Consider the following 17,344-nt stretch of genomic DNA (forward strand, 5'->3'; position numbering starts at 1 on the left):
GCATCATCAATTTTAATTAAAATTGCACTAACAGTTACACTGTTTCTGTGCCAAAATGTTGTGCCTTACCCATACTTATCACTGGCCTCAAATTCTAACCATCACGTGCCCCTTCTTCGTTTGTTCGCATGGCTTCACCTGTCACTAGGGCAACACTGATAGGCGGGTGTAACACTGATAGGTTAATCGCTAGTTGCTGCCAGACCATTGGCTGCTTCTAATGCCATTCAAGTTGACAGACGGAAGGCCAGTCAAAGTGCAATAAAGAAGAAGGAAGTTCCCAATTAAGTGCCCGACTGCCCGTCACACGGTGCCCGGCTGGCGAAACTTTTTTACTTTTTTCTATCTCACTTTCAGTCCCAGCAACGAAACATCAAGGAAATAAACTTGGTAAACTTTATATAACTTTAGGGTACTCACCGTCTACAGTCATGGACGGACTGCGAGACTCCTCTTCGCCTGCTTTGGCTTTCGAAAAGGACGCGTTGCAGCTCACAGTGGAGGATGTTTATGACATTTCTTACGTGATCGGGAGAGATTTGTTAAAAATTAGCAAGGCGGGTGCACATGTTTCTGACCTACAATTCCGAATTGTCCGTGTTTTGGAGATGTTTGAGGTGTTGGTCAACAAGTACAACCTGTCTTTGGAGGAGTTGAAAATGGAGAGAGACAGCCTGAAACGAGAACTGGACCGAGTGGTCGGGGAAAAATCATCTGAACAGGGCTCGGTGAGTAGGCTATTCGGTGAACTTAGGTGAAAATTGAACCTTGACTAGCATAGAGTGACAGTCAGGCGGATGCAGGCTACACAAATGATCTCATAGAATTTTCTCAATTTACTGAAGTTGGAGTCAGAATTTCTCGTGCTTTATTTTAAGGATTCGATTCAGTCCTTAATCTGGCGTTAGTCAAAGTAACAAAGTGACCAGTAGCTGTTGTGTAAATCTGATCCAAGACAGCACACTCATCCACGCCAGGTCAGGGGAGATCCACTGTCAGCGGAATAGCGGGGGATGCTGCACCATATGTGTCATTGGCACTATATGTAGTTGGCAGGCAGCAGAGCGTGTGAACTCAGATTTGTTGTTACAGCATATTGGTAGCTAATTGAATTGAAAGCAGTGGAGTATCAACCAGAGATCTCATCACTGCTCTAGAATAGTTTTCCCATGTGTACAACAGTGTTTTCATTTGATCATTCGGCCCGTTTCATATCTGGGGCATTGAGTGACCTCTGTGTCATAGAATAATTATTCGTCATGCAGGCTTGTTTGTCATGCCATCTCTGACCTATGGTCCATACTGCCCTGTGCGTGGTTCGTCATCTGTTGCTAACGAGAGTGTGTACTTTCTTCTGTAGACACTGGGACCCAACAAGCTGGTGGTGGACCTGAAGGACCCCAACCGCCCTCGCTTCACAATGCAAGAACTTAAAGAGGTGCTGCAGGAGAGGAACCAACTCAAGGCCCAGCTACTTATAGCTCAGGAGGAGTTGCAGCTATACAAGAGGTCCCACACACACACACACACAGAAACTATACATTAATTTCAGATATACACAGGAGCGGTGTTACCTTGGTAGCGGCCTATCAACAACCAAGTCTATTTACCATCAAAACAAAGCAATCTTTGTGGGCCAAAATACATCACCAACAGAGCAGACTTCGAGATAATTTTTACTGGGGTTGTCAAACAGGCCCTTTCCTTCATTGGTATTTTGTTGAACTAGGCCCACGACACCTCCATAAGGCTCAACAGTGGGGTCTGATGTTCCCCATACAAAATGTAATGCAACATTCTTTATTGTATTACACAAGTAACAGATGCCAAGATATGGGGTTATTTAGCACATTACAAATACACACTTCGGATGTAACCAGTGTACACATTACACAATTTCCTATCTAAATGTAAAACGTGCTGTCTAGCCATTGTAGTTTCAATGAAGTCTGATAAAACCCTCATAATACCAGATTATTTTGTCATCTGTCTCTGAATTGCACTCATCCTGTTTATCCGCAGTGGTCTTCTGTCAGGTCCAGCCCAGCCCACAGAGCTGGCCATGGTGGAGGTGGAGCTGGAGTCTGCCCCCAGCACGCCAGCCATCTCCCCTCACATCACCACCATCACAGAGGAGGATGAGAGCAAAGAAGAGCCCAAAGAGGAATCCAGGGAAGAGAAGACCGCCATCCAAAAACTGTGAGTGTGTCACTTGGTCTGACCAGTGAGAGGATGGAGAGAAAAGTTATGGGGAGCTTATAGAGTTGGGTTGTTGGTATTCTGCTGTGAAAGACCTTTTATTCAGAAATGTAGACCCATGTGTGGTTCCATTCATCTTTTTTTGTGTTAGTAGTATGAAATAGCCTAAGGTAAAGGAGACACACACACACACACACACACACACACACACACACACACACACACACAGACACATGCACATGTACACACCTCTAGCCAGTGTGTGTATCTGGCATTAAATGCTTCATTATTATTATTATTCCACCAGAACCCCACATTTCCAACTTAAAGGTATAACTGCTCTCCATGGATTGTTGGTGATTGAGCTCAGCGGTCAATCAAATACACTCCCTCAATGCTCCTGGAAAACAATGTTGGAAAACAAGCATCTCTTGTTGATTGGCTGGAATAGTGTGTTTGCTCGAATTGTGTGAAGTGCTTCGTTTCCCATTTACAGAGCCAGTATTGTGCACAAACACAGTTCTTTTCAGTCCACAGTATGCAGCCAGCTAGACAGCAGCATGTTGTCATAATACATCACAGCAAACTAGTTAGCCAGTGGCCTTTGAAACGCAAGTCTGTTGGCCATTAGCCACTAAGCTCATTATTTTTACACATTAACTTCATAATACTTCTTTATAGAGTGAGTGTTAAGCGCAATGCTTATGTTCTTTGAACAGCTTATGGTTTCATTTTTAAAGTGACTTAAACTGAGTTAAGTCTATTTGTTGTAGCTGAGTGAGTAGCGCTTAGGCCTCTGATTTTGATTTGGAACCTGTTGTTGTTTTGGGTGTGACTGTTTGGGTATGCATTGCTGGCAGAGTTGTTTTTTTTTTTTTTTTTCAATAAGCATGACTGGGCATTTTTGTTATAGTAGAACAGTACTTTACCACCTTGAGCACATCTAGTTCAGTTCAATAAGGTCTGTTGATGTGCCTCCCCAATATGGGTTGTTGTCTTGGTAATCCTGGCAAGGTTCAGCTCACGTCATTGGCCAGACACTCTAATCATGCACTTGTGACTGGTACTGTGTGCGTGTGTGTGTGTGTGTGTAACTGGATTCTTCGACAGACATTCCTTTGCAATATAGTGCAGTATAGCGATTTGAATTGGTGGGAGCGATAAAATTGAGTTGTCATTACTGCACATTTCTGTACAGAAGTCTCACACGACATAAATATAGGCTATGTATTTTAGACACGAAGCCATGCCAAGTTTCTCTCCACTGCAGCGGTCATGTTGGTCCTGTACAGTTTGCTTTAACATTGTCTTAACCAGGTAATGAAAAATAGTGTGACCTGTCCACTATGGTGTGGATTGTACTGTGTTTTGTGTGTTCGCTGTGTTATGGGATGTGCCATTGTTTCTCTGCTCAGTTGCTAGGGTTCTTGGTCACTTAGGTCCTTCAGCATGTGCTGTATTCACCCAGGCACTTTCTATCCATGACTACTTGTTTGTCTCTTTTCTTACACGCAAGTGTTGAGTTTAACTCCGTGAGGAATTCAGAAGCGAAATTAGATTTTTGCTGTGAGTTGTTTTTAACCCACACTTCAGCATCTCTTCTATTTTAGCTTCACTGACTTCAGACTTAGGCTGATGGTAATTGAAGGACCGTACAATTCCATTCATTCATTATTAATATAACACTAATAACAATATAAATTGTCATGAGGGGGATGAGAGGTCGAAAGAAGTAGAAGCAAAGTTTGTAAATGGACTGACTGTCTGGTACTAATTAGTATATCTTCAAACCAATGTTTTATTTGTTCATTTTAGTCCTATAACACACTGATCTCATGACATCTGATCTCACACGACATCACACACATGAGATGCATTCACAAATAGTACTGTGCATGACGTGTTTTTTTTCTGCACTTCAGAGATTTGTTGTTTTAATCTGGTAGCTGTGGGAATTTTGTTCTGACGTGATTTCTAGAACTCGTTCTTACACCCGCAGGGGGTTCCAAAACATTCCAGATTGAACCAGTCAACCAGTTTCAAAGCACCAAATGTATAGTCATATTGTAGATTATATCAGCTTTAGGGTTAGAGTTGAACAAGTTAATGCCAGCTTGACTTTTGTTGGAAGAAAGCACACCATACTCGGTCAGCTCTTAGACATTCAAAATGCCCATTTAGTTGTTGGAGTTAATGTGTTGTTACTGGTAGCTCCTGAGTTTGAGAATTCTTTGCTTTTCCATTCCTTGTGAGGCATCCTAAACTCTTAAAAGTGACACCCTGGATCTTTAAGGTCAATGCTGTTTCAGAGACACACTTTTCTTTCTTTGCAGGTTTTCATTCCGCCGGAAATAGGAGACCCTTTGATGACCAGCCTCGCAACTAGAGCCCTGACTTAGGTGACCATTTTTTATACACAGGTTATATTTTTTACATGGATGATTGTCAATGATTGAACAATTATTTTTTAAATTCCAGTTCGCTCACATGTCAGTGCAGGGTGATGATATACCCATGTAAAATATGTTTGAGATAAGAGACACACAGTGCCTTATGGGTGATTTTCTAAATGCAGTGGAAAAACAATGAGACTTCCACAGTGAAATGTAAAAGTTTGGGCGCCCCTGGTCAATATGTCTGTTGCTGTGAATAGCAAAGCAGGTGAAAGTGATTTCCTAAATGTACAGTACAAGAGGTCAAATTTGTTTTGCTGCTCTCCTTTATTTAAATCATTGACATTCATTTTTCAAAATCCAGTTTCATTTCTCCCTTAAAATGGTGGATTTTTAGTTTCCTTAAAAGGAGAGCTCAAATCTCTTGGGATGCCCAGACTGTTGTGATACTTTTTTCCTTCTTCCAATGGTTAAAAAAAAAAAAAAAAAAAACAGTTTAATGTTCTAATCACTTAACTATTCAAAGTAACAGGAGTACATTTTGACCAGGAGTGCCCAAACCTTTAAATGCCATAAAACTCATAACACACAAATAGACTCCACTGAGTGAGGTCACTTTCCTTAGCAGTATTTATATCAATCTTTAAGAAGAATAATTATGCATAATCCCTAGACTGGGATTATTTTATCATTAATCATAGTTTTAAATGTGTTCTTTACTTGTCTATCAGAGGGATGGGGTAGCTGGCCGAATAGGGCTGAAATTGTTTGTAAATCAGTAACATTCCATTTTGGCATTGAAGTATGGGGTAAAATCAGTGCAAACCATAGACCCTTTCAACTGCAGAAACAAACATGTGCGTTCCTAAGGCATTTCCAGTAGCACAAAAAATGCTACTGGTAACTTGGGACCAACAAAAAAGTATTAAAGTCGACATTTTGTATAACATTATGCTAAAGTATCTAGATAGTTAGATAGATGCTTGAATTTCCCCTTGGGGATCAATAAAGTATCTGATCTGCATTGGTTTTGAATGTTTCAACCAGAAACCCTCTAGGAACAGATTGAAAGGGTCTATAGGCAGTTTGTGGTTTCATTTGGGCAATGTGTTAAAAGTAAATCAATAAAAATAGAATCCAACCAGTATCTAAAGAAACATTATTAGTGAAGCTTCTATACAGTTGTATTTTATTGACAGCAACAAATAGTTACACTGTATTCACTGTGTGATACTATTTACATAAAATAAGAAAATGGTGTTTTTCAAGCTTTAGTAATAGGGTTGTTTAACAGTATGAGAGCTCTGTTTAGCTGTAACATTTCCTATACAATTTGTACAAACCCCTAGTTTTAAGAAAACACTAATGTTTGTGTCATTTGTTGTTAAAAATAAACTTTTAAAAGAGCACTTTCTCATGCCCTCTGTCAGAGATGGGCAATTATTTCATAGAACATCACAACTGAGCTACTGCTGGAGGGGAGGAAAAAAGATTCAAAGATTCTCTTGCTGCAACTCTGCTCATACACTACAAAATATCACTTTTTTCATATAAAAGTCTTTAGATTAAAAAAAAGCCAGTATGTACAATTGAACACAGCCCACACACAGACACTTTAAAAAAAAAAAAAAAAAAAAAAGAATGAGCATAAGGAGTCATGTTTTCAATTGACCTAGTAGTAGTCAGTTAGTTCTTTAGAACTACTATATGGCGTGTGGTGACTAGGTTACCTGTAAAGCCATCCACTGCCCATGTAAGTTCTCCCCATCCAGAAGGAACAGTGTGCAACCAACCCACTGTACAATTCAATCATCACTGACAAATTATAAAACTATAAAATCATACCTTTTTGCCTCCAAACAAGGGCTTAAGATAAAGTGTGAATTTGACATTCACTGCTACTATTCACCAGTGTCGTTTGTCCTTTCAACTTCTCTTCCTCCTGAACGGATTGGGTCTTGTTTAGGAACCTACCAGTGAGGAAGCCACCTTGTTTGGGTGAAAGATCAGGAAAAGGCAAGCCAGTTCTTAATTGCCTCCTTGGAGAAGATGTTGATGCACCCAGAGGATTGAGGCAATGTTTAGGTTAAGGGCAGGGTCACTGCTTGAGCCAGGGGTGGGCTGCAATTGCCTCTCGACTGCGGTCCCCGTAATCATACAGCAGCTCCTCTCCTGACCGGATGTCCCGCGATGCCACCAGGATGAGATGTGGGGTGCCTCCGATGCTGTGGAGTTTGGTTTGGCAGTTGCCACTCTTGCTGTGGTTAATCAGGCGACCTAGACGGTCAGTCTCCATCGTAGCATCAACACTGAAGGAAAGGGAAGGCTCTAAGCTGGTGCTCACTATGCAATCACAGTACATACAAATCAGCCACATCATCTGATGCTTTATTTCCACAGGAAGTGTTTTGACATAGCAAATCCACTACTTTATATATAGTTTACTGACAACATAAAGTTTCAAGTTAAAACGAGTCTTGGCACTTGGCTTCACTATTCAGAATAGGTCCTGAAGTGTAACTAACTGCTTTCGATCATAACAATGCATTTAGGAAGTAAACCTTCAGCCAATGGAATTACATTTTAGGTCAAATTAGTACAGTGGATTTGTTGCATAGGTGTGTTAAGAATCTAGAATACCCAAGTTTTCCTTAAATCCATGTGAGAAGGTGTCTATATTTGCAATGTTTTGGCTGACTCACCAATAGGTTTTGCTGAGGAACTGGAAGTAGTACATATAGCACCCAGTGGTGGGGTCCTGTGCGTACATCACCTCTCTCCTCTTGGCCTCCACCATCTCCACAAGGTCTCCATGATACTCAACCACAAACTGACCCTTTCGAAAATCTTTGCAGGCAAACACACCTCGCCCCTTTCCTTCCAGGTGCCTGACCTAAGAGGGGAGAGGACTCCACTAGTACAAAAAAACACTGAATCTTCACCAGCCATTAATGCTTGTAACTCTTAGTCACGCCCAAAAAAAATGTGAGTGTTTCATGCCTTACCTCCAGTCCTTCCTCCACATTGTTCTTTATCAGTTCTTCTATGTGCTGCTGTTCTTCACTCTGATGATAGAAAGCACAAACCTGCACTCAGCTTATGGTACACTTGCAACTAACACCTGTGCACTGATGGTCTGTGCACCTTGTGTAGTTCTTTTTTTTTTTTTTACAAAAACAAGTTAAGCTAGCAAAATATCACCCCCAAACATACCTTTAGCTCAGTCTTGCTCTTCCTGGAACTCCTCCTGATGGGGTAATAGTCTGTGACCTTTGTGTTCCGCTGGGAATCACTTCTCTCTGGTCTGCACAATAATCCAGACAATGATGAAATGAGCACAAAAAAAAAAACAAAAAACAAAAAAACAAGAGAGCACATGTTACACAAAGGCCTGTTTTCATGCAGTCAGATGATCTCTGGGACCCGACTGACCACTTAGCTCATTTGCCATGGCAACAGCTGAATTCGGACAACAGAAATATTTTAATGAGTAAACTCTGACTACTGCCATTCATTTTAACTATCCAATGGTTCATTAGCCAACCAAATCATGTAAACAATAACCCCCTCCTCATTTACCCATTTGTAACACTATTTGACCTAATAACAGTTGTTACTCACTTTTTCATGTTAGTCCTAGTGATGTTGCTCTTGTTCTTTTGTGTGGGCAGAGATGGTGCATCAGGTGATTTGTCTTCATCTGCAACGGGAAAGCTTGTTGCCTCTAGTGTGACTGTAGTGTTGGGATGGCTCAGATTCTGTCTCGCTGTGGGTAAACAGGAATTCTGAGGTCACCATACAAGCACTCAGCATATGGTTTGTACCTCTTTAATAAACGAAACAACTCTAGTTGAAAAACAGTGCGTGTCTCTGCCCACGTATTACTCCTCTGCAATGAAAAGTCAGGTCAACCCTAACAAAAAAATAACTGCACTACTTCTAGTTAGTGCAGTTATTTTGTTAGGGTTGACCTGACTTTTGGAAAAATTATTTGCAGTCCATATGCACTAAATGCAATATTTTTAACCTGCATTGCGCTTCGTATATACTGCACAAATGCAATATTTGGACAAACATATTACTGTACGGTCCTCCACTGTACTTTAGAAAAAGGAAATGCAGTATAGCTGTCCCATAACAGCAGTTATTTCTTTGTAAAGGCTAAGCATAAATTAGGCTTATAATAAAAGCCAGCTAAAATAGTGGAATTTGAGTTCCATTTTAAGTGGTTTGTGGTGTATACACATACAGGTATCACGGTTTCTCTCCAGTCTTGCTATAAGCAAAGGTAGTAGGGTGTGTATTGTAGGACACTTTGGTTTGCAGCTTATTTAGCCTTACACTGAAAAAACTTAGTATTTGACGTCATTAGCCATGTTTCGAAGTATCTCAGCTGTACAATCAGTGTCGTGGAAGAACTGGTTTTGTGGAAAGCAAAGCAACTGAACGTCACTATGTGAAGTCAGCCTGGCAAACTACGATCACCATAAAAGTTTGACACCCACAATGTTAAAGGCCCTATTATTTAAAACGGTTTGGTGACAGAAAGGAGTATGAAACAGAACGCATTCAGGTTTCAAGGTCCTGCATTAACACGTTTCATATGACAGCTGGAAGGCGCGTGAGCTCAACAACTTAATTTACTACCTTCTCCCTGTTTAACGCCGTCCTTTGGAGCAATAGAGGCTGAAGTGGAATTCTCTTCATGTAGCAAGGTGAGAGGACTCTGGCGGAGAGGAGACCGCGTCTTTTTTGGGCTGAGGAAACTGTGCATAGTAGTTTGACCGTGACACACAGGAGTCTGCAAGAGAATGTACAGGTAACCATGCTGTATCAACTTGGCTCTCAGCTGGAGCCTCGTGGCAAGTCACCTCACCATGACAACAGGGCACACAGCTGGTAAAATCAGGCACGGGTGAGTTGATATCTTCTATAACTTATGGATCATGAATATGGATCAATCTGAACTTGTCTTGAACACTAAACAAGAATAGAGTAACGTTAAGGTCCGTTAGTTAAAGCATAAAATGTGCTCTATGTTAGGCGAAAATAACGTTACCTCATTGGTTTCTGGTTTGTTTTCTTTGGTTCCTTTCACGACTTTACGGGTGTCTTCAGGTTTACTGACTGCGAGTTGTTTTTTCTTCCCTTAAGAAAGAACATAACTTATCAAGACAACTAAAAGTTGAGAAAATATCAGAGACACGACTAAACATCAGTAGGTTAACTTAACGTTAAGTTAATTTAGCAATAGGCACTGATGTTGTTGACTGACTAACTTAGCTTAACAGTTAACGTTAAGTTGTGTTAAAAGTTAACTCCATGAGGGCGCTTTGTCCAACTGGGGAAAATTCGCTTAGTCCGTTAGCTCACTAGAAGAACACGAACATTAACTTGCAGTGGATATCTAGCTACTTCGTTAACGTTACAACTGGATAATCATGCCATCATTGCTAATGTTAACTAACGTTAGCGGATTGATTTACTTACCTCTCGCCATTCTGGTGTGTTAAATGTTGCCTGGTTTCTAGAAATAACCTACTTAAATCACCTAACTTGGGGTTTTACGTTACTCTGAATTTATAATTTGTCCGCTGTTCTTAAAATTTCTCAAATATTCACCCTGCCTTAATAACGTTGTTCTTTCTGGTGCTCCACACACTCCACAGATTATCTTACTTCCTGGTTATTTAAAAATCTACCACACAGCAGATTGGTTGAAAGTCCCGGCACATGGATTTTGATTGGTTACTGAGATGAATGCCAAATACGTAGTCTACAACTGACTAGCAGCAGCAGGGTGCTTGTCTCCTTGTCTCAGTTGCGAGCTAGGTCCAAGTAGAGAAAATTAAAATAACATTTGAACCAATAATAATATACGCCGGCAAGATAATATCATATACCAGGAATTGTAATGCAACCACACTTAACAAGATACATGCACGCCTATCTGAGTATACAAACTGGTATTTTAACATGGTCTTACAGAGTCCAATGTTATAGCTAGGAGGTTACCCCTGGACCCAAGCGTTGAGGTGAATCCATACTACTAGCCACGAAAACAATCCTTCAATAATAATAATAATTAATAAATAATTCATAAAATCGATCTAGTTGAGCATCTTACGGCAAGCAAAATGGGTCGATGGTATATCTCGTAGTAAAACCATAGACTGAATAAAACCAAGCAACAGCGTAGCTAAAGTCACGGTTCCACATGATGTTAACATCTCAAAATCATTTGCAACTCTATACACATATGTTTTGGTGTGTTCCACGTTTGAATAAGAAAGTTTTGTTTTATATAGGCTATGTGAACACAGCCAGAAGAAAATCAATATTTGTTAAAGTAATTCAGGACTGTTTGTAGCCTATGTGATTGTGTCGTGCACGTGGGCGAGTTTTATTGATTCATGTAAATGTTGGACATCATCTGCTCGTTGAAGTTTTAATCGTGGGTCAGCTTATTATCTTAATATATATGCCCTTGGCTACGTATATATCCCAGAAAGAAGATTTTGTATTAGTAATCAAAGTTTTTAAATCTGTAGGTTACTGTAAAATACTGTAATTGAGTCCCGTCATTGTTTTTCAAAGTCTGCTATTTTTGGTAAAATGTCGGAAAAATTGCCATTGTTATGATATATTGCATTGTGGGTGTCAATATAAAGTGACGGCCATATTTGCCGGTGCTGCTCCCGCTGTAAACAAAAAGTGTCGGAGGGAGACAGAGACGCTTCAGTGATTTCAGGACGTTTTTATTTCTCCAAATTATCATGTCTCTGGGAATGTCTTACAAACCAAACCTCCACCAAAATGTTCAGGGAACTTCCGTGAATCAGGGTAAGGAAAAAATAACGGTTCGTTTTCATGATTAGGACAATTAAATCGGATGCAAATTTCGATGTTGTATTGAATACCTGGGGAAAGCTCGTGTCTGTAGTTTTTGTCCAGTTATATATATAGGGTCAGATCCTGCGAGCTGATTCATATCCGCCATTATTACTAATCCAAAACGTTTCGCACGAGCTCATCGTTAAAGTTTCGAAGGCGAAAGTTGAACAATCGCTTATCTACAAAAGCGGACGGACCACTGTTCTCTTGTTCCCAGATGAACATTCTCCATATACGTGGTAAAAATGTATCACTTCGGCTGCTTAATTCAGACCGCTCAGCTTCCTCCATGATTGTCTCCCCCAAGGCTAATGATTGATCTGGATGAAGAGCATTATTTGACCCTTTGATGACACCCAGCGTTTAAGGAGGCACACTGCATGCTTTCCCCCCTGTCAGCCCTAAAGCGTAGCACAAATCTAATAAATCCATTCAGTTACAGATCAACTTATGGTAAATATTGATTTTACTTTTGGAAAGTCTCTCTGTGCATGCACAGTCATTTATGATCAGTTATTCTATGTGCAGTTGGGACAGTCCACTCTCCTTCCCCAAATATTGCAACGCTACAGTCTTACCGCCCTATTGTCAATGATTATGGACCACCATCTTTGGGATACACACAGGTATGTATGTGGAAGCTCTCTGAATAGTTTGCGTATGACATACCAAACTTTTAAGTTAAAACACTGAGATATAATTTGGGGGGACTTGCTTCTACAGGGTACAAGTGGCACCCAGGTGCCTCAGAGCAAGTATGCAGAACTGCTCGCCATCATTGAGGAGCTGGGGAAGGAGATCCGGCCGACCTACGCTGGCAGCAAGACTGCCATGGAGCGACTCAAGAGAGGTACACTTTGTTACACACAAAATATAGGTCTTCCAATGGCCTTATCCCCACTTCATTGTCTGTGAGCAAAATACAGTATAGGTTTTCTAAGGGCCATTAGTGCAAAAAATGATGTAGTGTGATGTCATAGGGACACCCACATACTATCTGTAGTGATAGTGAGGGTTTGTGAACAGGTTTCTACTGACTCATCTATGCACTACTCATGTGATCGCTTAAAGCAACACCAAAGAGTTTTTTGTATCTTCAAATAATGTCTCTAAAATCGTTTCAGTGGTTTACCAACTTGTAACAGGGTGAACGGCACTACTGCATTTGCTTCGCGACCCTCTGTCGGCTATAACCGCACTATGCCAGTTTGCCAGATCGGGTAGCGGATCTGTAGTTCGATGGAATGAGACATAAGAAACTACAAATTTGACTTGCTTCTCATGTCGCAATACACCATACTTTCATGAAATCATGCAACATACTCTGCCTTGTCTGTGGACATAGTTATTTGCAAAGCCGGTGCTGGATAAACAAATAGCGTGCGTGCGACAGATGGAAAGTGCTTTGGTGTTGCTTTTACACATCACCCAGTTACATGTTACAAGATGTTGAACACAAGGTTTTCTTACTGTGTCTAAGATTATGTGACCACAAAATCTTTTTTGCCATTTTTTAAAAATTAGGTCATGGATAAATAATTGGATTAATGTTCATGTGTATATTACAGGCATCATCCATGCACGAGGGCTGGTGCGCGAGTGTTTGGCTGAGACAGAGAGGAATGCCAGGTCCTAAAGCTGCTTTGTTCCTGCCTTCTCCAGTCAGATCACATCCCCACCTTTCCCAAACAACAAAAACAAATGTTACAACAACAAAAAAATCAAACTGTTGTTACATGTAGCTGTACTGTATGAGTGTGTATGCATATGAGTATGTATGACTGAAAAGGGAAAGAACAGTATATTTGATCTACACAGGAATTTCCTGGACTTGTTTATGTTCCCGTTAGGGAATATTGTTATTTCTCTTTGGATTACAAAACTGTACAAAAATGTTTGCATGTTACAAATTAAAAGTTGCAGTCCACTATTCTAATCCTACAGTTTTTGTCAAATTCAGCAAATTGCTCCTCACGGCCCTCTAGCTCTCTGTTGTGTATTTGCGCTCTGGTGTTCACACACTCCCAGCCAATCAACACGCGGCTTCAGGAACATGGAGCGGAGGAGTGTTGATCGTAAAAACTGATTGGGTGTTGAGCATAAATATCAACAACCTTTTGTGAAAACCGAATGGTGGACTGCATCTTTAATGCTGTGGGGCTTCTGGAAATTGCATGGTTTATGTGGCACAAGGCTGCAGACAGCATCGCTGAGTGAGAATGAGACGGTGCCAAACACATGGTATGGACAAGTAGTTCAATGAAGACAATTGTTTGCATTTCCTTGTTTATTACTAAGTGTAATAAGTAAAACATATTTTAATGTAAATTGTCTCCTATCATTTAAAGTCAGATTGAGAGGGCACAATCTTAATGTCTGTTGTGCTGCTGGCACAATGCACAAAACGGTACTGCACATAAGAAGGCATTTCACATTTTACTTCTTCAATACTTGTGTGTGGAATTGCTCAACATTCTGGATTGCAAACTCTTTACCCATAGTGTAATGCATGCAATGGGTTTTAACGATCAGCATAATTTCCCTTTTTCACAATTCTGTGCTCCTCGTCGTCCTCTCTGTTGTTGAGTCACAATGTTAATAAGTAGACTATCCATGAGCACTCTGACTGGATTCTATCCCAGAGGCCTTAGGCACAAGTCTGAAGAACTGTAGACTTCACAGGACAGACAGAGACCTAGTGATCCATCTGGCTGTATGTCAGATGTTATGTTTTGTAGGGAGGTCTGTGTCCCCAAATGTTGCACACCAGCACTAAGTGAGTCAGACATCTCATCCCTGGTTCTTGTTGTCTTTGGATGGGGGGAGCTCCTCCAGCAAGCTCTGCTTGAAAAGGCGCTTCCTCTCAAGGTTCTCGTTGGCATGGCGCCGTTTCTCCTGCTTTCTCACCACAGCCTCCTTCTTGTTCTGCTCCACCTCACTCTCCTCACCGTGGAGAAATACGTCGAGGCGCAGTCTCAGGATCTCACGTGCCCGCTTCCTGTTCTGCTCCACGGAGCGTGTCTGATGACACTGAAAAGGGGATGATTAGTAGGTGTTAAAATGGTACAACCACTGGTGCCATGCTGAAAGTGGAATTTTTTCTAATTTTATTTATACACATCAGCCACTGAAAAAGCCTGAACCCCTATCATGTTATGAAAGCACACTAAAAGCATTATCATCATCTTATCTGTGCCACTACTTTTGTATATAATCCAATTGTCTTTGGTTTATGCAAAACACTGAAGGTCTGACATTTGCCCAAAATCACAAAGATAAGAATAACTTCAATATTGACAGCCAGGTGACTCACCTTCACAACAATCCCTGTGGGAATATGTTTGAGTACCACACAGTTACTTGTTTTGTTAGTGGCTTGTCCACCTGGGCCAGATCCACGCACAAACTGCTCTTCTAGTTCTTCCTCTTTCAAGTTGGGGAGGTTGAAATATTTTTTCTTCCCTGCAACCTGACTTTGTGGCCATCCTGAGGAAACGTTATTCAGTCGAGATTGCCCAGGATGGTGTCCAGACCTCGCTATTCCCCAAACGCACCGAAATAGTGGCAAGCCACGAGACGTCATCTCAATTTATGACCAGTGAAACTTTCGACAAATAAAACATTAAATGTTGTCTAGGGTTGTTGTGACACGTCCCCATATCATTCAGACGGTCGGGTCGACCTTTCAATGGTAGGCTAATATGGACATTAGGGCCAGCCAGGTAATTAGGAAGAAAACGAATTACTCGTGATCGCCATACGAACATTTGCTGCGTCCTTCCAATAGTGTAATAGTGCACATATTCTTAAAGACATCTCGACACATGCATTTAGGTTGAAAACTCTTCACAAACGGTTATAAAACACGTCCGTCATTTCCTTCTCTTTTCTTACTATGTTTGACAAGATCGGAAAAATAAAACCCTTCCTGCCACCTAGTGGCTAGGGTGACGAAAATAGCCTATACGAAAAGATCCCGTAATGTTACATTTGTTTCGATGATGTTACACATGTTACAATTATGTTTCTTTTTACATTGTGAGGAAGTCCAATGGGCTGAATGTATTTCTTCTTCTTTCTAGCCTACTTCTTCTTCCAGGAAGAAGTGTTTGTACTTTTGATAGGCTGCTATCCCATCCAAGTTTGCCAAACTGTTCAAGACAAGTGAAGGCCTGGCCTACTCATTTCCCCCAGATTGTTAAATTTTAGCAACAACATTGCAGGCTACATTTTACCACTGGTAAATTAAACACTGCATAATCAGACAAGTTGGTAGATTTGATGTTATTGTTTACCTAACATTTCCCATATGCCCAAAGGCTGGGTATAGGGACACTGATACCTCCTGTAAGATTTATTTTAAGGCTTGTTGTCAGTGTCCCATTTAGTGAATGTGTCAAAGGTCTTTATTACTTCATGATAACAATATAAAATACTCCTGTCTGGTTTCAACCAGGCATGAGGAAAGCCAGCAGGGTATGCTGGGAAATGACAAATTACATGACAAATGCAATGATATATACTTTAAGACATTCAGTTTCTGTTTTACAACCTCAAAGTTGGGATGTGGGGGAAATTAAAATAAAAACAGAATGTAATAATCTGAAAATGTCGTAAACTCATATTTATTTGCAGAAAGGACACAGACAACATATCAGATGTTGAAAATGACAAATTTGACTATTTCATGGAAAATATATATTAATTTTTAATTTAATACCAGCAACACGTTTCAATAAAGTTGGGACAGGGGAACAAAATGCTGGAAAAGTTGTGTAATGATAAAGAAAACAAAAGGAGGAATGTTTCACAACTTAAAAGAGCATCCGAAAGAGGCAGGGTCTCGTAGAAGTAAAGATGTAGGGGTATTCATCACTCTGTGACCTGTGTGCACAAATGATGACACAATGTCATTTTAAAGGGAAACTTGGCAGGATTTCCCCCTCTGCTGGAGAAATTGTGCATTATGCTATTTCAAACTGTGGAAAAAGGTAACGATAAAGCACATGGATTTGTTTACAAGCTAGCAAAACGGTTAGCAAAAGTTCGGCAGACAATGTGGATGTTACAAGGTAAGAAACACGATTTAAAACGAGTTTCTTGTTTCTCACTTCTCTTTCCAGGACGGTAGTCTCAATGTTGCAAGGTTGGTTTTCCGCCTGTGGACGCTAGGGGCAGCGGGAAAAGTCACCATTTTCACCGTAACAGGTCATTTAACCATCCAAATGATTTCTAAACGGGTTTATTACGTTGAAATAGTTGCCAAGTTCACCTTTAATGCTTCTTACCATGAAATTGTGAAGTATTTGGGAAATGCATCATATTCAGAGAATCCAGAGAAATCTTTGCAAACAAGGGACAGAGCTGAAAAACAGTATTGGATGGCCGTGGTCTTTTGGGACCTCAGATGGCACTGCATTTAAACCAGACCTGTTTCTCTAAAGAAAATCATTGTATGGGCTCATGAGAACTTCTGATAACCATTGTCTATGAACACAGTTTGATACTCAATTCAGAAATGCTATAGTGTAAACTTTACCATGCAACAGCCAAAATTGTATTTAGTCGTAATACAGAAATACCACCATCTTATCTGGGCCTCAGCTTGTTGGGACTGAGGAGAAAAATGGACTGAGGTAACATGGGAAAAGGTCTTATGGTTAGACCAATCAAAATTTTCAGTTATTTTTGGAAATCATGGACTCCTCTGGGCTAAAGAGGACAGGGCCTATCCAAGTATCCAACACATCCAACTTGTTTTAGTGCTCAGTTCGAAACCCAACATCTATGATGGTGTGGAAGTGCATTAGTGCCTACAGCATGGGCTAAAATGGCCTGTCTATGTGCCGCTAAGGGTT

At 40.6% G+C, this 17,344-nt stretch overlaps 4 protein-coding genes across 6 annotated transcripts; 2 read left to right on the forward strand and 2 right to left on the reverse strand.

The window, feature by feature from the left end:
- The first annotated feature begins 273 nt into the window (after positions 1–273).
- On the forward strand, positions 274–5,999 carry rilpl2 (Rab interacting lysosomal protein-like 2). Its single transcript, XM_048243381.1, has 4 exons — positions 274–728; positions 1,361–1,509; positions 2,023–2,199; positions 4,533–5,999. Exons 1-4 carry the CDS (start codon positions 432–434, stop codon positions 4,552–4,554), a joined length of 645 nt encoding a protein of 214 aa, XP_048099338.1. The 5' UTR covers positions 274–431; the 3' UTR covers positions 4,555–5,999.
- Positions 5,765–10,982, reverse strand: kmt5ab (lysine methyltransferase 5Ab). The gene is made up of 8 exons (XM_048243380.1): positions 10,083–10,982; positions 9,652–9,740; positions 9,240–9,393; positions 8,214–8,358; positions 7,806–7,896; positions 7,598–7,657; positions 7,295–7,485; positions 5,765–6,901 (listed from the first exon to the last, which is right to left on the reverse strand). Exons 1-8 carry the CDS (start codon positions 10,090–10,092, stop codon positions 6,691–6,693), a joined length of 951 nt encoding a protein of 316 aa, XP_048099337.1. The 5' UTR covers positions 10,093–10,982; the 3' UTR covers positions 5,765–6,690.
- Positions 9,472–13,814, forward strand: LOC125294540 (cyclin-dependent kinase 2-associated protein 1-like). 3 transcript variants are annotated; one of them, XM_048243384.1, is made up of 5 exons: positions 9,472–9,507; positions 11,794–11,939; positions 12,015–12,112; positions 12,210–12,336; positions 13,055–13,814. In XM_048243384.1, exons 2-5 carry the CDS (start codon positions 11,867–11,869, stop codon positions 13,120–13,122), a joined length of 366 nt encoding a protein of 121 aa, XP_048099341.1. In that variant the 5' UTR covers positions 9,472–9,507; positions 11,794–11,866; the 3' UTR covers positions 13,123–13,814. The 3 variants fall into 3 exon arrangements, with proteins under 3 accessions (XP_048099341.1, XP_048099342.1, XP_048099340.1); XM_048243383.1 differs by lacking the exon at positions 9,472–9,507 and adding an exon at positions 11,342–11,435; XM_048243385.1 differs by lacking the exons at positions 9,472–9,507; positions 11,794–11,939 and adding an exon at positions 11,257–11,435.
- mtrfr (mitochondrial translation release factor in rescue) lies at positions 13,759–15,395 on the reverse strand. The gene is made up of 2 exons (XM_048243382.1): positions 14,800–15,395; positions 13,759–14,516 (listed from the first exon to the last, which is right to left on the reverse strand). The coding sequence occupies exons 1-2, from the start codon at positions 15,067–15,069 to the stop codon at positions 14,277–14,279; spliced, it is 510 nt and encodes a 169-aa protein (XP_048099339.1). The 5' UTR covers positions 15,070–15,395; the 3' UTR covers positions 13,759–14,276.
- Between the last annotated feature and the right edge of the window lie 1,949 nt (positions 15,396–17,344).

This window comes from Alosa alosa, chromosome 5 (genome assembly GCF_017589495.1).
Source record: "Alosa alosa isolate M-15738 ecotype Scorff River chromosome 5, AALO_Geno_1.1, whole genome shotgun sequence".
Lineage (NCBI taxonomy): Eukaryota > Metazoa > Chordata > Actinopteri > Clupeiformes > Clupeidae > Alosa > Alosa alosa.